At 53.7% G+C, this 19,253-nt stretch overlaps 2 protein-coding genes and 1 non-coding gene across 7 annotated transcripts; 1 reads left to right on the top strand and 2 right to left on the bottom strand.

Moving 5' to 3' along the window:
• Nucleotides 1-949: 949 nt before the first annotated feature.
• On the top strand, nt 950-3,729 carry Cisd3 (CDGSH iron sulfur domain 3). Its single transcript, XM_005321754.5, has 4 exons — nt 950-1,086; nt 1,454-1,477; nt 1,891-2,010; nt 3,332-3,729. The coding sequence occupies exons 1-4, from the start codon at nt 1,057-1,059 to the stop codon at nt 3,509-3,511; spliced, it is 354 nt and encodes a 117-aa protein (XP_005321811.1). The 5' UTR covers nt 950-1,056; the 3' UTR covers nt 3,512-3,729.
• A 184-nt stretch (nt 3,730-3,913) lies between these two features.
• On the bottom strand, nt 3,914-15,359 carry Pcgf2 (polycomb group ring finger 2). 5 transcript variants are annotated; one of them, XM_078042112.1, is made up of 11 exons: nt 15,166-15,359; nt 9,238-9,312; nt 8,994-9,154; nt 8,153-8,249; nt 7,815-7,870; nt 7,680-7,730; nt 7,377-7,485; nt 7,206-7,260; nt 7,024-7,122; nt 6,038-6,118; nt 3,914-5,531 (listed from the first exon to the last, which is right to left on the bottom strand). In XM_078042112.1, exons 3-11 carry the CDS (start codon nt 9,103-9,105, stop codon nt 5,154-5,156), a joined length of 1,038 nt encoding a protein of 345 aa, XP_077898238.1. In that variant the 5' UTR covers nt 9,106-9,154; nt 9,238-9,312; nt 15,166-15,359; the 3' UTR covers nt 3,914-5,153. The 5 variants fall into 5 exon arrangements, with proteins under 5 accessions (XP_077898238.1, XP_040124778.1, XP_013212388.1 ...); XM_040268844.2 differs by having other exon boundaries at nt 9,238-9,305; XM_013356934.4 differs by lacking the exon at nt 9,238-9,312.
• A 3,536-nt stretch (nt 15,360-18,895) lies between these two features.
• Trnan-guu (transfer RNA asparagine (anticodon GUU)) lies at nt 18,896-18,969 on the bottom strand. Its single transcript has one exon. It is a non-coding gene; the product is annotated as a tRNA-Asn (tRNA).
• Between the last annotated feature and the right edge of the window lie 284 nt (nt 18,970-19,253).

Raw genomic sequence — 19,253 nt, 5'->3', positions numbered from 1 at the left:
AGGTAACTTCAACTGGGAATTTGGAGGAAGATGGGGCTGAACTGCCCTGGCTCCCTCCCAGCCACATCTACTCAGATTAAAAGCATGTCCAGCTCCCTCAGACCAGTTGGTCTTGATCTACTAAAAGGGGCTAAAGGGTGCCCTCGCTCTCCTTTGTTCACTTTCTCCAGCCCAACTTGGGACTTGGGTAGTGGGACTGGAGATCCAAACCCTGGCTCTCCCACCCCTTCCATCCCAGCCTGTTTCCATGTAGCTGACCCTTCCTAGGGGAGCAGGGAGGGGAAGCCACAAATTGCAAACCCAGGGGCTCCTTTTTCATTCTTTCTAAAACCTCCTTTGTATCCTCAGCCCAAAGGCAATGCTCCCCGTGCCACCTCCAAGCCTGGAATTGTGCATAACCCGGATCTTGTATCTTTGTATAACGGATGTTATTTGTACGAAGGGCAGTTCGTAAACAGCACTTGTTCTTTTAATAAAAGAATGTTTTACAAAAAAAAAAATTTCTTCAAAGAGACCCTGCTTCTGGCTTTATAGAAGGGAAAGGGGAGTGGGGTGCCAATTGTGGGGGCCTGCAAGGAGGAGGGCGGGGGTATGGTCAGTGACACTTTCAGAATTTGGATGCCCGGTGTATACACAAATGCAGATAACAGCCCATGTAACCTACAGGGCCCGGCAGCGGGACTGTGTTTAACAAGCTGGCTGGGTGATGTGGTGTCCCCACTTTATGCTTTTGGAAACTGCCTTAGAGTCTTCGGCCCCGCGAAGAAGTCCGGCTGGTCTGGGGCGCTCTCTGCGCACCGCATCCGCAGATGCGCCCTACCCCAGGAGTGCGGGGGAGGTCGGGGCGCACCCCAGGGCAGCTGCGAGGGCGGGGGAGTGGGCGGGCACCTGCCGAACTTCGGGCCGCGGGGCCCAGCTCCACCCGCACGCAGCTGGGTGGTGTCTTCCGGGCTGCGGCGTTGCCGGGCAGGCCGGGGGCGGAGCAGAGAAGGAAGGTGACCCGGACGGGGCGGAGTCAGCGCGGCCAGAGCGGCAGCCTTACGCGACGTGGGAGGAATGATACGACCGGTGGCGCTCCGCACCTGGGTGAGCAGCCCTCGCTCCGCGCTCGCTTCCGCCTAGACCTCGGGCCGCCGGGCCCAGTGTCCCCGGAGCCCAGGCCAGGCCCTGCCCTTTCCCAAGCTCCGCTTCTCAGCGAAGGGTCCCGAGTCCCCAGGCCGCCCTGTGCTTTGCAGCCCTTCACTGAGCGCCTTCCTCCGCAGTCCACCCAAAAGAGTGCCAAAGTGCGGGACCTACCCCGCAAGGCTCCTTCTCCTGTGACCCCATTTTCTTTCCCTCTTGTTTCTCCCATGCCCCTTTGGCCTATCCGGTCTTCACTCCCACACGGCTTCCTTCGACCTCTCCTCTCCACTGATTTTTATTTTTGTTTCCACATCTTTTCTGCCTGTACCAGAGGCGGGACATCTCCTCCTGGCTGGTGAGTATCCCTAGCGTCCTCCTCCTCCCTAGTTCCAGAGACCTTCAGGGCAGAGACCAGGGAATGGGACCAGGGAATGGAACCAGGAAGGGACGGCCTGCTCCCATCTTCCAGCACTTTTTTCCTGTTGTCCACTGGCTCTAGAAGAGGTGGGGTGGATCAGATAGCACAGGGTGGGAACCAAGCGCCCCAAGATCCTGGCCCTGGGGCCAGCACTTAAGTGGGAGCCAGGATTTGAGGTAAAACTGGAATGCATGCATGGCATTGAAATCCCTTCTTTCTGGAAGTTATGGACCTTAGCCTCCCAGAAGCCTGCCATACACCAGGGCAAGCAGGAAATTGGACACTGTGCTTCCAGGGCTTGAGCTGATCCCCCCCCACACTCCCGTCCCAATCTTCTTCCCTGAACACAGGACCGATGGTTCCCTAAAACCCCAGCCAAGTCTGTGGTGGCCCTAAAGACACCTATCAAGGTGAATCTGGTGGCTGGAAAAACCTACAGGTGGTGTGTTTGTGGCCGCAGCAAGAAGCAGGTGAGACTCCTGCCACCCTTCCCACCCACATGCCACCTCTGGCAGGGGATAATACAGTGTCTTCTGAAAGCTTTCACGTGCTCCTCCTCTTCCTGCATATACCTGAAGAACAGGGGGGTTGAGGGGCAACAGTAGCTCCCAGTGCAGTAGCGAGTGGCCTGGAGCTGGCTGGTCTGCATGCTCCCCTTGAAATGAAGCTGTCAACAATAGCTTAGCACACAGCCAGAGCACTGTAGTCCAAGTGTCCCAATCCTGTGTCCTTCCTCTGGGCACATATCTGGACTCCAGCTCTACTTCCGCCCTCTCCTTCCCGGGCAGTTTCCCAAGCTTTGGATCCCCACATGGGAAGATTCTGCCCTGTCTTTTCTGCCTTAAACCCAGCCTTCCCCTGTTACTCCTGCTCCTCTTTTTCAGAACACCCTCCCCTTTTGCTGCAGCTGTGACTTTCCTAGTTGCTTGCCACAGCCTGCCTTCTTCTTAGCCTGTGGCTTGTTCGCATCCTCTCTTCTCCTGCCCAGGAGCCTTTCATTCCTGGAGGAATCTGACCCATATTCTTGACCTCGGTCCCTTTCCTTCCTCCGGTGCAGAACTTATAACTGTTCCTCAAAGCCATGTTGGTAATGTCAGCAACCCAGGGTCCTGAGAACCACTTTACCACTGATATGCTGTGGCCTTTAAGCAGGTATTTGTGAGGTGGAACAATGCCAAGGGCTTGCCAGCCAGAGGAATGTGGCCTGTGTGGGTGGATTGGCACATGTGCCTCTGCCCATGCCCTTTGAGATAGGTTGCTGATTTTTATTCGCTCACTTTTTTCTTTGCTCTTATCCTACCCTAGTCCCAAGGTCAAGAGGCCTTGGCTCCAGTTCTGGACTAACAAAGTGAGTCCCCTCTTTGGGCCTCAGTTTCCATTACTCAGTCTGCTCAGAGGGGTTCTGGGATATTCCTATTTCTGCACCAGGCAGGCAGGTACCCTGGGGCATCCCTTCCTCCCTAACATGCCTGATTGTTTACTGGAGCCAAAACAAACTGCTCTTGCTGTATTAAAGCACTGTGAAGCGCTTCTCCAGTATAGAGAAGTTTTTTTAATTTCGAGACAGGGTCTCACTAAGTTGCTGAGGCTGGCCACCACACCCAGCATGCTGTAAATACTGAATTTACTATGGGCAAAGGACATAATGACCATTTGTTTTTATTTCCTTATGACAGACCTACTCTTATCAGTGAAGCTGTTCTGGAGCCTGAACCCTAACTACTGGGCTAGCTCTGCCTGGCCTCCGCAGGGGGGCTCAGGTCTTATGACTCTTTTTTTCCCCTCCACCAGCCTTTCTGTGATGGCTCCCACTTCTTTCAACGAACCGGCTTATCCCCACTCAAGTTCAAGGCCCAGGAGACCCGAACGGTGGCCCTCTGTACCTGCAAGGCCACCCAGAGGCCCCCATACTGTGATGGCACCCACAGGAGTGAGCAGGTGCAGAAGGCAGAAGTAGGCTCCCCACTCTGAGGGGGTGGCTACTTGATTCCAGGACACTGACAGGCACCCCCTTTGTGGGGAAAGAAACTGAGTGCCAAGCCCAAGAAGGAACCATCCGAGGGCCCCAGTACCCACAGCTGGCTTATTCCCCACAACCCAAGGTCTTCAGTCACAGCAATTGGGAGGGGGTCCCTGGTTCAGGGTCTGCTGGTGGAGAAGGTGGCATTAAATAAGCATGACTCCCTGGAGTGGTGTTCTGTGGTCACTGAGGTGAGGACAGGCACTGTCCTGTATCACATTTTAACTTGTGTGGGAGCTGAGGCTGCCTGGCAGGCTACAGGGGGGCACCTCAGATTAATTCCACGTAAGCATGGTAAGGCCAGGAGAGCCACCCATCCTATCCCATGTCCCCTTCCCCAAAGAACTACAGGCTCCAGGGAAGATGCAGCATTTATTACAAAGCCAAGAAATACAAATGTCCCAGTGCAAGAGGAGGGTACAGTCACAGGACCTCAAACAGGACAAGGTACAGACAAAGCCATGGGGGCTCCCAACCCCATACACCTCCTTGTGACAGTCTGGCCTCCTCCCAGATCTATGTACATTGGAGGAAAACCAGGTGGGCAGGGTCTGCTGGGGCCTGCCCCTCAGGGGGCGCTCTTTTGACCTCTCAGAGTTGTGCTTCTAGATGCCTCTGTCACTGTCCTGACTTGGCCTCAGCTGGGGGTGAGGAGGGGGGCTGGAGGACTATTTGCCTTTGGCAGAACCTGGGGTCTGTGCTTGTCTGAAGTTAACCTCATCCCTGCCCCTTTGTTCTGGGTCTCCAAGTGAGGCTTCACCACCAGTCTTGAAAGTAAGGGTCCTGGGCCAGGGTAGGGGCAGGAAGGGGCGAAGCAGTTTATGTTGCTAAAGCCACACATGGACTTTCCAGGGCTGGGATCCCCCATGCCTGAATCTTCTCTTCCACAAGATAAATGATGCAAAGGCCACACACACAGGGAAAAAGGGCCGAGCTATCTAGTCTTTGCACAAGATTTCCACTGCATGAGGAGGTGAGGGAGATGCCTTCTCGCTGCCCACTTGCTCCTCAGATCCAGGGGACAAACTGCACTTGTAAAAGGCACTGTCTTCAAAAATCTCTGGACATTCAGCAATGGGGGGCTGGGCAGGGGCAGGACAGCAGCCAAGATGGGTAGAGAAACATGGTGGACCCCATACCGGGCCAGATAGAGCTGTGTCTAAAGCTTTGGGGGCTGGTGGGGTCCCTCAACACCCCATCTGCCTTGGGCAACAGGGAGAAATGGAGTAGGGCTTTACCCAACTTCCAGTGGCCCCTTGAGTTCACCTCCAGGCAACCCCCAAAGAGCAGAGCAAACTACACAAGACCCCCTAAAAATGAAACACACACACACACACACACACACACACACACACACACACACAGTTCTCCCCACCGCCCCGTGGCATTTAAATTAATCTGGTTGGTCCATAGAAAATAAGTATGTATATTTGGTCTTTCCTATGTACATATATATATATAGATTTATTTATAAAACCCACCTCCCACTTCTACGGTGGGAGGAGCTGGGTGAAGTAGAAGAGGTGGAAAAAAGGCCCAGAAAAAGTGAAAGGAGGGAGAGGTGGCTGCAAAGGAGGGAAAGGACCCCTTTCCTCAAGTTAAAGGGGGCACAGGAGCTCCGTTGACAGTCATCTTCCGCCCCCTGCTGGTGGAGGATGGTGTCTGCAGGCAGTTCGAGGCACCCCCGTTGGCAGCTGTGGTGGCCCCACTGGCTGTCGAAGGGGGAGTGGGGGAGGTAGGGTGGGTGGCTGGGGGGCCGTGGGAGCTGGGAGAGCCATGGGAGGGAGTGGCAGGGCTGGGTAGGGAGGAGGAAGTGGCCGGCAGGGTGGCAGGGCTAGGAGCCTTGTCGCTGACTGACTCACACTCGGATGCCCCGCTGGTGTTGGTGCCCTCTGAAGGAGTGGGCACTGTGGGCAAGGTGAGTCGCTTGCAGGCTGGCTGAACACGGTACTTTAGAGGGAGAGGGCCATTCTGTGGTGAGAGGGATATGGTGAAAGGCAGGGACAGAGGGTATCAGGAGAAAGGCTAACTAGGGAGCCACCAGCCCCACCCCAAAGTGCCCACACAAGAACAAAGAGAAGGTATGGGCCTTTCAGAGGGGAGACCAGCAGAGCAGAGGAGACGAACAAAGCAAGAGGCAGAGACAGAGGGACACACAAAGACCCAGAGAGAGGGGGGCTTGGAAAGAAAAAGAAGAGACAGGAAATAGAATACAGAAAGCAATATTTGCTCCTGGCAGCCACCTATTTCTGACCCCAAATTAGCACACAATGGGCCAGAAGAGCCCTTTCTCCTGAGTGTGGGAGTTTAATCAGCAAGAGAGGGCCAGAGGCTGACCTGGTATGACAGACAACCCCAGACACACCCAGCTCCCAAGACAAGGGATGGGCACAAGGGAGGATTGAAGAGGATAGCCCGAGTGGTCACTGTGGACACAAACTAATGCCTGCCTCCACCCTGCACCCTGCCCAGCTCACCCGTCGCCAGGGGTAGATGTAGGCGATATCCATGAGGGTGTAGTATTCCTTTAGGGGCTCGTCCTCATAAAGAACCTCCACCTGGGGAGGGAAGGGATGGATACTGTGAGCCTGGCCAGGTGCAGGAGCTGGGAGGTGGGGCAACGTGGAGGGTGGATTGTAGGTGGCCTTCACTACTTTTGAGGGCTGTTATGTGGATTTGACTTCCCCATCAGATCTGTCCCCACGTAACACCTGACCACAGGTGGGATGGGATCCAGAAAAGTTGCTGCTCAGCCCCAGCCATCCTCATAGCTGTCAGTCCCCTCCTCTCCAGCAGGCGTCCCCGAAGACCTAATAAGGCTGGAAGGAACTCCTGGCCACTGGCTGTCACCCTTGGATGCACAATGGACTGGCCAGGGGAGCTTAAAAAAAAACATCAAATCCTGTATCCCAGCCCTGGAGATGCTGACCTAACAGGTGAATCCGGAGGTGGCTCACTATAGATACAGGATTAGGTACAGCAGAGTTTAGGATTCACCGTCTGAGCCTTGCTACTCACAGCGCAGTTCTGGTGGTCCGTTTACTTTCCACATTGGCAGCACTTAAAAGCCCACTAGAAATGTAGAACTGAATGCACCAGAACCTGCCTTTCAACAAGATCTCCTGGCCATCATGTACACATACAAGTCTGGGAGGCCCTGTCCTAGAGCTGGCCCTCCCACAGCCAGCTGGCCCTATATTTTTACCTGTACACCTCCTTCCACAATTCTGAGTGTGTAAGTGTGAGTGCACATACACCCTCACCCCAGGCACCTCTGTACAATGACTTCAACAGACACATACTATGCCACCCTAATCTTGGGTTCAACCACCCTTCTCCATAGGCTGTTACACAGTCACACCAGCCCCCAATGATGCCTAGCCAGCCCTGAGCAATAGTTGGGGTTCAGACTGTCAGACCCTCTCACAAAGACGCTCCTGTTTTGAGAAGGCCCAAGACTCACCTTGTACTTGCTGGGTACATCCATCTTGTTGCGAAGGAACTTGGCAAGGTGCATGACGGTCATGGCTGCTGGGCATCGCAGGAAGCGCACCCCTGTCTGCTGGGGAGAGATGCCTGTGAGGGGGCCCCCCAGGCACTGCCTCACAGCCCACAGCCCACTCCTGGGCAGGCCCCAGCATTCACCTTCTCCTTGTCCCCATCCCCATTCTCCAGGGGGCCCTTCTTCTCCTCCCGGTCCCTGGAGAAGGAGAAAGAAGAAAGCTAGAGCGACCCTGGAGCAGACAGGATCCCTCACCGCACACACATTGAGGGCTCCCAGCAGATGGGGCCAGCCCAGGCCTGGACTGGACTTGCCTGACACCTTCGTAGAACTCGATGGAGAGGCTGACAATCTCGTCATCACTCAGCGCCCCCTTCTCCTGCTCCAAGACCTCACCGCGGTCCTCATTGGAGCCATTAGGGACTGCAGAAAGAGCTTGGGGGGTGAGTGGGAGGTAGGGGGGAGGAGGCTCACCAGGGACAGAGGGTCACAAAGCTCAGTCAGGTGAGCCCGGCCACCCTCTCAGCAGGGGAGTGGGGTGCCCTGTCGGAGGATACATGGGGGTAGGCAACCCTACCTCCTGGCACAGGCCCAGGAATAGGCATGCGCACACTCACCCTCTGTCAGGGGGTACGCTGCATAGAAATCTCGACGCCGTTTCATCTCATCTGGAAGGAGGAAGAAGCAAGGTAAGAGTGCAGGAGACTAGGAGATGACAGGAGAGGGGGGAGGGGAGAAGGGGACACAAATACCTTTGAAAAGCCCAGGGACCAATTTGTAGACTATGTCTTGGAGGGTTTTGTCAGATCTGGGGAAAAAAGTTCAGGGACTATCAATAGTCACATCATCCTACTATCCCCAGCCTGGGACCCTCTTCCAACCCTTCCCTACACCCAGTGCCCAGGCCTCGGACTTCCTAGTATTTCTTAGCCTATAAGCTAGGAGTAACCAAGAGGGAAGGGAGGGACAGAGTCCAGGCCCTACTTCTCCTGACCAGCTGCCCTGGCTGCAGGAGGCAAAGAGGATGAGGGGACAGAGGTAGGCTGACCTAGCAGCTGGGTAGTGGCAGGGGGAGCAATGCCAGGCCCACCTGATACTCAGCAGCGGTCGGGTTTTATGGACCTGCACATCACACATGGGGCAGTATTTGTTGGTCTCCAGGTAACGCACGATGCAAGTTTTGCAGACTTGGGGGGTATGGACAGAGAGAGGACAGTCAGCGCCCCTTTCCTACCCCAGGACCAGTCCCCATTCCCTCTGCTCAGATTCAGGCATCTTCTCTTCTCCACCTTGTCCCAGCAGTTCAGTGCTGTTCAGAGGCCGGGCATGGTAATACATGTTATGTACTTTCCCTTGTCCATCCTTGGGAAAGGATAGGTCTTGTGTGTTTGTGTATGAGACAGGTTGGTGTCCTACACAACATATAAAGTGAGCTTCAATGGGGGCTGGGGTTGTGGCTCAGCGGTAGAGCGCTCACCTCGAACGTGCGAGGCTCAGCACCACAAAATCATAAATAAAGATGTTGTGTTCAACTACAACTAACTAACTAACTAAATATTTAAAAGTGAGCTTCAAGTTCTAGGCCCCCTGATGGAGTACAAAACAAGAGTCAGCCTGTTAAGAGCCCTCCTAAGCATTTGACCTCTTGCAACCAAGACCACGTGCAAACGAGGGACACCTGCACCTTGAGAGTATGAAATTTCAGCCACACAGATTCAAGAGACCTGAGATTCCAGATGCCAGTTCCTGAAATGAACTTCTGGGACGAGACAACCCCTGCCCCAAGTTATCCCTCCCAGGCTTGTCCATGACCTAGGGCTTCCCAGTAGGCACATGGGCGTCAGCTCTCCAGGGCAGGAGCTTATTGTCCATCTTCCCTACAGCGCCCCCCGACCTGGGCCCAGAGGCTGCCCACCCTGCACCCAACTCACAGGAATGCAAGCACTCCACAATAGTGGTTGCATCAATGAAGTATCCCCCACAGAGGGCACACATGAGGTGAGGGTTCAGCTCCGTGATTTTGATCCGTGTGGTCCGATGCATGATGCCAGGTCTGGGGCTGGGGGGACTGGGGGGGCTTGGGAGCTTCACTCTGGAAAATGGAAAATGAATCAGAAACCCGAGATCCAACACCCCCTCTCTAACAGCTCTCCCAGAACCCAAGCCCCTCTTTGCCTTCAAGGTGGGACTGGGTGTGTTCATGTGGCTGGTTCTCTCTTGTCCTCTGAGTGTTCACTGGGTACCTAGGGGCTCAGGAGATTCATGTGACCTTGAGCAACAAGGTCATGCTCCATCTTAGAAGCAGCAGGAAAGATTAAAGTTAAATCATAAGAAGTACTACTCAACTCCTCAGAAGATGTGTGGAGTCAGGAAAATGGAAGACAGCAGGGTTTTTACTTTTATTCCTCATTTTTAATTTTGCAGTGCTAGGGATTGAAGTTAGGGCATTGCACATTCTAGTTAACAGCTCTACCACTGACCTATACCACAGCCTGAGCAGGGGTTTTAAAAATCTCTCCAATCCCGCCAGGTGCAGTGGCACACACCTGTAATCCCAATGGCTGAGGCAGGAGGATCATAAGTCTGAGGTCAGCCTGGGCAATTTAGAGACGCTGTCTTTAAAAAAAAGGGGGAAGGGGACCTGGGGGATGTGGCTCAGTGGTAAAGTACCCTGGGTTTAATCCCAGCACTGCAAAAAAATAATTAAAAAAAAATCTTCCTGATTCTGATCCATATCCACTCAAGTGGTCAAACATACAGAGTACTAGGAGCTATGAGGAAACTCAGGTAAATAAGCCATTTCCCTGAACTTCAATGAATGTAAGAAGGGAAGAATAAATTATTCCCATCTCTCTATCCCTCCACCCACTGCAAGGCCTCTCTGCTCCTCTCCAGGAAGCCTGCCCTGGAAACACCACAGCATAGGCTGCCCTATTTGGTGGTGGCACCTATCACTGGTCCTGGCTGTGTGGCTAAATTAGGCTCCAGAGCACCCCCTGCCCAAAGTCACCTGATATAGGCAGCTCCCTGGAAATTCCCTCTACGCTGACCGTTTGGCTTCCAGGCCTGGTACTCAGACCGGGAACACTGAGGATAGTCCCGCCATGCCCCAAGTTGGGAAAGGGGTCCAGCCTAACCCCAGGTCCAACCCTGGACTCTACAGGTGACAGCAGTTAAAGAGCCTGGGCAAGATTGCTACTGTCCCCAGCACAGGAATCCCTCCCACTGGACCCAACCAATAAGCCACTGTACACATGGATACATTCGTATTCTCGATCCACCCTTTCATGCATACGCAGGAATTTCCCCGTGTGGCCACAGCCACTCCACCATCTCCCACCCTGGAGACATCTCTGCTGCCTGTCCACAGGTTCTCCTACATGCCTGTCAAAGCTGGGCAGAAAGTTATCTGCCCTTAGCTCCCTGGCAGGGCCTGGAGGTCAGTCCAGGGCTGGCTCTGGACTGGCTGCCACACTTTCTCAGTACATAAACCAAACCTGCTCCTAGAAGGGCTGGGCCCCTTCCTGTCCTCCTCTTTCCCAGAGTGCAAGCCCAAGGGTGGGGCGTGGGAGGGTGGCCAAGCCCTAGCAGCTCCTTTACAATAGGCTCACACCCATTTCTCTTTTCCAGAAAGATTTCTTTTAAAGCCACCACACTGAGTTTTCTAGGACAAGACATTCACAGCCAGGATCAGCAGTTTCTATAGAGACCCTAGGATGAGTCTGGCTAGGACCCAAACAGCCACCAGAGGCCCAGGGCACCTGGCCAGAGACCAAAAGAGATGGAAGGACACAAAGGCCACATGTCAGGGGAGAGACACCAAGGTACAGAGCAGACAGAAAGGAACAAGCTGGCCTCAGAGCTGGCCCAAAGGACCTTGGGGCCTACAGACCCAGCCTAAGGAAGGAAAAGGGTTTCCACTCCACATAGGGTGGCCTCAGCCAGCCCTCCCTACATGGGTCCCCTTCATAATTACGCAGAAGGCTGCTGGCTACTCCACTGTTTAGCTGTTTCCATAGTAACCCTGTACCTGGCAAGATGCCCAAATATTATTACAACCATCCAGAGGAGAGAACAAACTCCAAGTGGCTGTTTCTCTGAGCATGTGTAACATCTATCCTATGTGTACGTGCCATCTGGGCCTCCAAAGGTACTTGGTGGACTGCTTGTCCTGTGTATGTCGGTGTCCAGATGTATCAACATATGTGTGCATGCACAGCCAGAAACTAAACACAGTAGGACTCAATCATGCTGGGGGTCCAAACAGCCAGAGTTAATCCTGCTCCCATCTTTCTCTTTCTCACCCACACCTGCATACACCTACAAACAGGTAGGCTCTACACACTGCTTTAGCCCCTCATTCACACACTTGCTGTGTTTCTGAAACAGACACTTGCTCTTAAGAAGTAGGAGTAGCCAGGCACAGTGGTGCATGCCTGTAGTCCCAGAAGCTCAAGAGGCTGATGCAGGAGGACTGCAAGTTCAAGGCCAGCCTCAGCAACTTAGCCCGTGCGCAATTAAGTGAGATCCTGTCTCAAAAAGAAACAAGACAACAAAAGCCATACGCTACACAGCCACACCCCTCACCATCTCCATCCGGTGGTTAGTGAGAATTCAGACCAAGACTGTCCTCCAGGCCCCTTTCTGGACCAAGAGAAAAGTGAGAGAAAGAACTGAGGTGCTTACAGAGTGAAATGCTCCTCTTGCCACCCCCATCCCCAGGGCCTCAGAATGCCACCTCTGGGGCTGGGGGTGGGGAGAAGCACTGATTGGCTCCTCACCTGATTGCCATGGTTACCTGCAGGGCCCTGCCAGCAGGTGCCAAGAGCAACTGTAAACAGGAGCTCCGTTTCCACAGAGAATCCCCTCCCCATCACCCCCGCCCCAGGACTGGGCCCCACGTTCCTGACACTCAGTTCCTCCCCAGATACAAATGGTGGTGTTCTATGGGCAGCAGAGTGAGGGAAGAGGGTGACGTCCAGCTGTCATCACTGTAGGGGAAGAGCCTGAAGATGAAAGTGGGAGACAGATGAAGGGGGACAGAGATATTAGGAAATGGAGCTGGGGGGGGGGGCTTTAACAGCCAATCCCAACTCTGTTCCCCCAGTGGACCTGCTCACTGACACCCCAACACACCCTTCCCCTAGCCAGGTCCTTTGTTAACTTCTGTCTTTGCAAGGGTGTGCTCCTTAAGAGGCCCCAGTTCCTTGTCCTGGAGGTGACGATGGGCACACAGCACCCAATCCGAACCCGTGCCATTCAAGCCTGGCAGTGTCTTTCCTCAAAGCCTCCTAACAGTCCCTACACCTCTCCATTTTCACAGTCCACTGTGGAAGCTGGCCCACAATCAGTCCTCTCCCTGCTAGTTTCTTCATGTCCCTTCTGCAGAAGAAGCTGGCTTCTGATAACCCAGAGGTCCCTGCTGCTCCTGGGATGGCAGCTGCAGTACTCTTTGCCCTTCCTCTCCTCTAAATGAGATCAGCCTGACTACTTCACTATTGTCTCCTGGTCTTGGGAAAAGTCATTTAAGGTCACATCCAGATGTGACTAGCAAAGATGGAAGGTATCTTAGAAAGTATCTTGTCTAATCCTCTCATTTGAAGAAGATGAAGAAACTCAGAGTGAAGTGACTTGTCTAAGGTCACACAGCAAACCAGTAGCAGTCCTGGACAAGAAATCTGCCTGCCTCCTGCGCCAGTACTCTGTACACACTGGCTCTCAGTGGGGCTCCCTGCTCATCTAAAGAAGCCATTCCTCTCCCAGCCTCGTGGGCCCAACTGTGTAAATCCAACTGTGTATTTGTTTGGGGCCCTGCGGTTCTGCCCTGGGACACTGAATTTCTCAACTTTCCCTGACCCTTGGCAATAGCACAGAGCTCTGCTCCTTTATCTCCCTGCTGCACCCCACTACCTTGGAAAAAGACCTCCAGCCTCCAGCTTCCTAAAGCTGGGCTTATTCTATCTACCCTCCCTCTCTCCCTTCCTTTACCACCTTTGAGTTCCCTAAGATCAAACAAAGACAAAACCCCAAAATACACGCACAAAGCAACACATTGTCAGATATATACACAGAGAGCCAGACACACCCCCTCCATCTCTTACACTTACAACACACAAGGTTAGATAGGCTGGAAACCACACACACACACACACACACACACACACACACACACTCTAGACAGACACTTGGCCAGACCCACCAGGCCAGACACACCCCATCACACATACAGCCAGACTCAACCTGGCCTATACTTGCCAGATATACAAGTCATCCCCATCAATCCCATCCCATCCAGAAGCCCACTACCCTGACGTCCCTGCCTGAAACCAAAGCTGCACACCCACACTAACCTTTTGTGCATCCCTTATCCTGCCACTGTAAATTATAAGTGTTCTAGCAACAAAGGCAATTCAGCTCCCAACCCAGCTCCAGGGCCAGAGGCTGGAGAGCTGCTGCGGGCATCTGACCTGCACAAAGATGTAACCTCTTCCTGTTCAGGCTCTCTCCATTCCCATGGCAACTGTTCCATCAACCAAGATCTCTCAGGGGAGGCCAGGGGCAGCAAAGTCCCTTTCCTGCACATCTCCTAAGACTTCAACTTAAGCTCTACACAATTACACAAGGTCTGGATCCTGAAGTCTGTTTCCTGCCTAATTCCAAATACAGTTAGTTCTAAGGCTTTAAGCCCCAACATCAAACCAGGAAACCCCTGGGAAAACCTCCCCACTGAAAGGCTACAACAGAGCTGGCTTTATACTCCTTCTCCAAGTAATAACATCTTGGAGCAGAGTGAAGGGGATGGGAGGAGAAAAATCAGAGTTTCAGGAACAGCACAAACTGCTAGAGGCCCACAGCAGGAGGCAACAGACAGTGGGAGTAACCAGGAGCGCCCCTCCCCCAGCGACGTGAGCGCTGGAGAGACTGAGGCAGTATGGGGGAGATGGGGCTCTGAGGGACAAAACACCCCCCAGAAAATAAGGGGGAATACTTCTACAATATTTAGAGGCAAATTCGCTCCCAACTCCATGCCTCCTTCCCCCTCAAGCCAATCGGAACAATTCTGGGCAGATGGACGGAGTGCAGGAGAGAGAGGAAGGGATGGTATGCCGAGGCACTCCGTGGAGGCAAGAGGCACCGGGTGTCTACAAGCTCAGGGTCCCAGTCCTAGCAGTAGGAGGAGGGTCTGGGGAGGAAAAGGACCGTGGCTTCTCCAGTGCAAGAGGGGCCAATTTTCCAAATCCTTCATGCTCCAGTTGGCAAAGGGAAATAAGCGTGATAAATGTCCCCCCATTTTCATTCTAGTCGCTCTGCGCGGGCTTCCCCAGGAGCTGGGGTCAAAGGATCAGGGACCCCAGGGACTGAGCGACCTCTTCCTCCTTCCCTAGGGTCAAACTTTAGGCGGGAGCCCAGAAGAGGTGTTAGTGGAAAGCTCTGCTGAGGTGGTTCAGAGAGGGGGCGGGGCGCCCTGCACCGGGACCCGGGAAGGGACCCGGGTAGGAGGTGCCCAAGAGGACCAAGACCCCGGCAGAGAAGGGCGCCCTCCCCCGGCCTCACAGCGATCCGATCCGAAAACCGTGTCCCCTTCTTCTCGGCCTGAAATCCTCACGCGTCCATGATGCCCCACTGCCCTCCGGAGAGGCGACCCCTGCCCAGACCCAAACGAGTAGACTGGCTAAAACCAGGAAAGGCTCTGGTTCCGGGGGAGACCAGGAGGACCAAGATCCATCCCAGCGCGTACCCCCTAAAGCCCTCCTAGCTGTCCGGGACCCTCCCCCTCGCTACCTCGGGAGCAGGTCTACCAGGGGGCTGCTGCACAAAGAGGTGGTGGTCGAGGGAGATGCCAGATCGTTAGAGGGGGAATCCACTTCGGCCATCTTGGAAAGGAGGAAAGGGAAAAGGGGACAGAAAAAAGGGAGAAAGAAAGGCGGACGGAGCGAGCTTGGACAGGGGCTGGCGGGGTGGGAGGGGGGACACCAGTAGGCCGGGTTCATGGCTCCCTCTCCCGTGGGGCTTGCGGGGAAGGATGGACCGGCCCCTATTCCCATCCCCAGACGGTTATAGGGCAGGAGAAGGGAAGGAAGCCGGGAGTCCGCGTCCGCTTACCTGGGTTCGGGGTCCGGTGGGTCTCGGGGAGGGGGGGATGGGAGGGAAGGGAAGGGAGGGAGGGGAGGGGGCAGCAGCCGTGTCGCTCGCTCGGGCGGCGGGAGGGGAGAAACCTACGCTAAGAAAGGAGTTTGTGAGAGCAGCTTGGGGTAGGAGGGAGAGAGGGGAGGGGAGGGGACAGAGGGGGAGGGGAAGGACCGGAGTTGGGGGGGAGACAAAATGGCTTTTTTCCTCCAGACAAGAGTAGGTCCCGCCCACCACTCACCCACGTGACCTCATTCCTTCAGGGTGTTTGCCGAGCTGGGAAGAGGAGCGGGAGAGGCTTGCGCGGCTGCTCCTCGGGCGGTGCCCGGCCCCCCAAACCCGGGCGGGACCCCTCTTTCCCAAACATCCCCCTGGACCTAGAGGATAAACCCTGTTTTGTTACTCTGTAGTTAATCCCTTCGTCCCCCAAATTCGTGCTCCCCCCACTGACCCTGCGATCCCCACCTAGCTGGGGCGCCGGGAAAATGGTGAAATGAGGACCCGGCGGAAATGTGGCTCGCAGCGCCTCCAGCCATAGGTCCTAGTGGTTTCCATTCACTCCAGCTGACACTCCCTTAAAATTACTAACTGTATCTCTGTGAGCAAGTGTGTCTTCCCCACTCCCGACGCCCCTCTGGGCGACAGGTCACCCGGTCCCAGCCGGTGGGCTTCACACGGATCCCCGTACAGGGTCCTGGGCTCAGGGGCAACCTGCCGGCAGGTCTCACTGCGGGGGGCTCGATTGCTGTGGCCCAGGAGGGCGCAGCGTCGTGAAGAATAAAACAACCGAGGGAGGAGACCAGCTCAGACTGGAACTCAGGCGTCCGGCCTGGGACACAATAATCGGCCGAATTCGAGAGTCAGAACGGACTAGAAAACCAGGCGCCGGGGCTGGAAAGTGGGCCCGCGCTTTTTCCCTGCCTTGCGCTGATTCCCGCATTTTTCTCCTTGCGCTCTGCGCTTGGCGTGGCTGTGCGCCTCCCCTGTCGCCTCGGCGGGAGCGACCAGCGCGTAGGAGATCGGTGCCAGCCCACTCCGACCGTAGCTCTCGGCTCCGGCCAGCGCTCGCTATCGGGTCCCCAGATGCTCCGGCTCAGGGAAGGAGGCTTGGAAAAGCCGGGAGAACGGGGACCTGGCGCCAAGGAAGCGAATCGATTCTGCGTTATGGCGACGACCGTGGGCCTCATTAGAGAACAGTCTATTGGCTTATTCGTTATTCACGATTTATTAGAGATGGCCACCATGACTGTCCGTCCAAAGAGCTCGATTATCCGGCCAAAAACGTCATTAAGCGTCCTGACAGGGGGTTGGCTGGAGTTAGGAGACGTATCTTGGCTGAGCTTCGGAGCTCTTGCCTCCAGCTCCTTCCTTCCGTACTTGCAGCCAAAGCAATCCCGAAGCTGGGCACCCCCGACCCCAACCTGAACGCTTTCATCCAGATTGGCAACCAAGAACCCTGTGGACATTGGCCGCCAAATGAACCGAGCCTCGGTCTTCAGCCCACATTGGACAAATGGGAGTGAGGAGGAAGGGCGGGAGGAATTTCCGCCTAGAGTCCTTGGTCCTAGAAGCCGCGGGAGAGACCCCTGGAGGATCCAGTACCTGCTGTTCCCAGATCCTGCACGAGAAGACGCGTGGGTTCACCGGCTGTCCGGGGGTCAAGTATGGCGTCTGCCTCCTGAACTCTCCAGCGATGGCATCCACTCGCTGTGTGACGGAGAGGTGCGCAGCAGGGACTCCCAGTTCTCCATTCTTTGCTAGAAGCAAGAGAAACACAGGGGCTTCGCAGAGATCTTGGTCCCACCCGCGATCCACACCAGCACCCAGGAGCTGCTCCTCGAGGGAGTAGCAGCTAAATTGGAAAGACGACTGATGTTCCTCCACGTCCCCAAAGCGGCCCATTAATTCCACAGGGCTGCCCCCAAGGAGTGTGTGTGTGTGTGTGTGTGTGTTTTGGCGGGGGCAGGGGGGGGGTTTCATTCACTCATTCCTCAGTTATTAAGTGCAAGTCAGAGTAAACTGCTGGAGAGGAACATTGTTAAAGTCTCCACTAAACTCCAATTCAATTGTTTCCATGCACACCCTGGCCTTTTCTGACTTATCAGGCAAACTTCTGGCCCAACCCATGGGCCACATCTTTAAGTTCTCTGATTTTCCACTCTTTGTTCTATTAACTGACAAGGAAGCACCTGTCCTGTGTCAAGGTCAAGTACTGCACTTAGGCATTGGCAGATGAGATGGACTTTGGCATACCATGCACTTACAGGGCAGGTGAGGGCAAACTAAGAGGGACACAGTCTGTCCCATTAGCTCCTTCAGCACCAGGTGTCTATCCAGGCTTGTCCCTGTGAATGTGTGAACATCTAAGGGTTGATAAACAATGGAGAGGGAGAGGATGTCCAAAAGAAGTTTCCTGTGAGCCAGAAGTCTCAAGAGAACTGATTGAAAAGATTCCCTTGCTATTTTTCCATGGAGACCAAGGCTCTGACCTGCTCTCTGGAATGCACTTCTGCAGACATAAAAAGCCTTATGCATCCCCTCAATTTTATTTGTATCTCATGTGGTCCTCTAGTTGATAATTCAGAACAAGAGTCACTGTGTCACTCACAGACTAGCAGCTCCCAAAGGGCAGGAACCCAAGAAATTTAGGTGATTATTTCCAGCATATGCTAAGAGCTAGTTCCAGAATAAGATCCCTTTTAAAATGCTGATGATAGGTTGGGTACAGTGGGCAGACTGGTAATCCCAGCAGTTTGGGAAGCTGAGACAGCAGGATTGCAAGTTCAAAGCCAGCCTCAACTATGGAAAGGCACTAAGCAACTCAGTGAGACCCTGTCTCTAATAAAATACAAGATTGGGCTGCGGATGTTGCTCAGTGGTTGAATGTCCCTTAGTTCAATCCCTGGTACCCCCCCCCAAAAAAAAAATAAAAATAAATGCCAAAGATAGGAGAGAGCAGTTCCTCTAGATCTTTTATGAGTATATGTGTCCACACCTTTTCTTTCCCAAGAAATAATGTTCTTTGCCAGTCTCTACTTCTATTTCCCTATTTTCCTCCCCACTTCTGTATCTCTAGCATCTTATTTTTTCTTTCTTTTCCACTTCTTCTTTTTTCTGTGCTTCTCATAATGTCATATTAAACGATTGTCTTTTCCCTCTCTCCATTTTCTTGGGGGCTTCCCCACTCATCCTATGTCTCTGTCATGTCCCTTCTTTCTGTCTCTCTGTTAATCCTAACTATGTTCCCCTTCTGGCGCCTTTCTCCTCATCCCTCAGCTTGTCTCTGCCCTTCCTTCTCTATCTTCACAGTCCTCCCTTCCAGACATAGTATTTAGGGTTTGTACCATCCACTGATGGAGACAATGGAAAACTGTCTCCATTGCAAATTCATTCTTAATCCGATGGAAAAAAAATGCATCATAAAACAAACCGCCTTTTTGTTTTCGTGATACAAAAGCCTCGGTCTGCTTTCCTGCAATCCAGTTTGAGCATAGAGGTGGGAAGGCAATGATGGAGAAGAGCGAGAGAAATTATTCCGTCCTTTACAACAAATTTTTCAGTCCTCTGATTAGTCGCAGAAACAAACGTTGCCTCTTCTTTTTTTTTTTTTTTTTTTTTTGCCTTTTCATTTCAATACAAAATTTGGCTTTTAGGAGGGTGTGATTATTAAAAAATGAAAAAAGAATCCCAACAGAGAAAAAGACTGCGTCCCTGGGTGGGCTCGAACCACCAACCTTTCGGTTAACAGCCGAACGCGCTAACCGATTGCGCCACAGAGACTGCGATAACTGTTGGGGTAGCAGAGAGCCGAGTCAATGGGAAGGAGCCTGGAATGGCGCAGGAACCGTAATAAGAGCTTTGAAATTCAGCGAAGGAAAGCAGATCCTGGGAGAAAAGAAAAGGTCCTGTCCGTGAGGAAGGGCGATAGGGCTTGGTAGGGTAAGGCGCAGAACGTGGTCGCTTCTCTCCGATTTCTAGAGGTCTGTCTGCTAGAGATCGGCACTGACCAATCTCGAGTTGTACTTACATGTGGAGAGGTCCTTTTTAGGGTGACCTGAGACTTA

This window comes from Ictidomys tridecemlineatus, chromosome 3 (assembly GCF_052094955.1).
Source record: "Ictidomys tridecemlineatus isolate mIctTri1 chromosome 3, mIctTri1.hap1, whole genome shotgun sequence".
In the NCBI taxonomy this organism is placed as follows: domain Eukaryota; kingdom Metazoa; phylum Chordata; class Mammalia; order Rodentia; family Sciuridae; genus Ictidomys; species Ictidomys tridecemlineatus.
The sequence above is the reverse complement of the archived record's forward strand: the minus strand, read 5'-3'. Positions and strand labels throughout refer to the sequence as shown.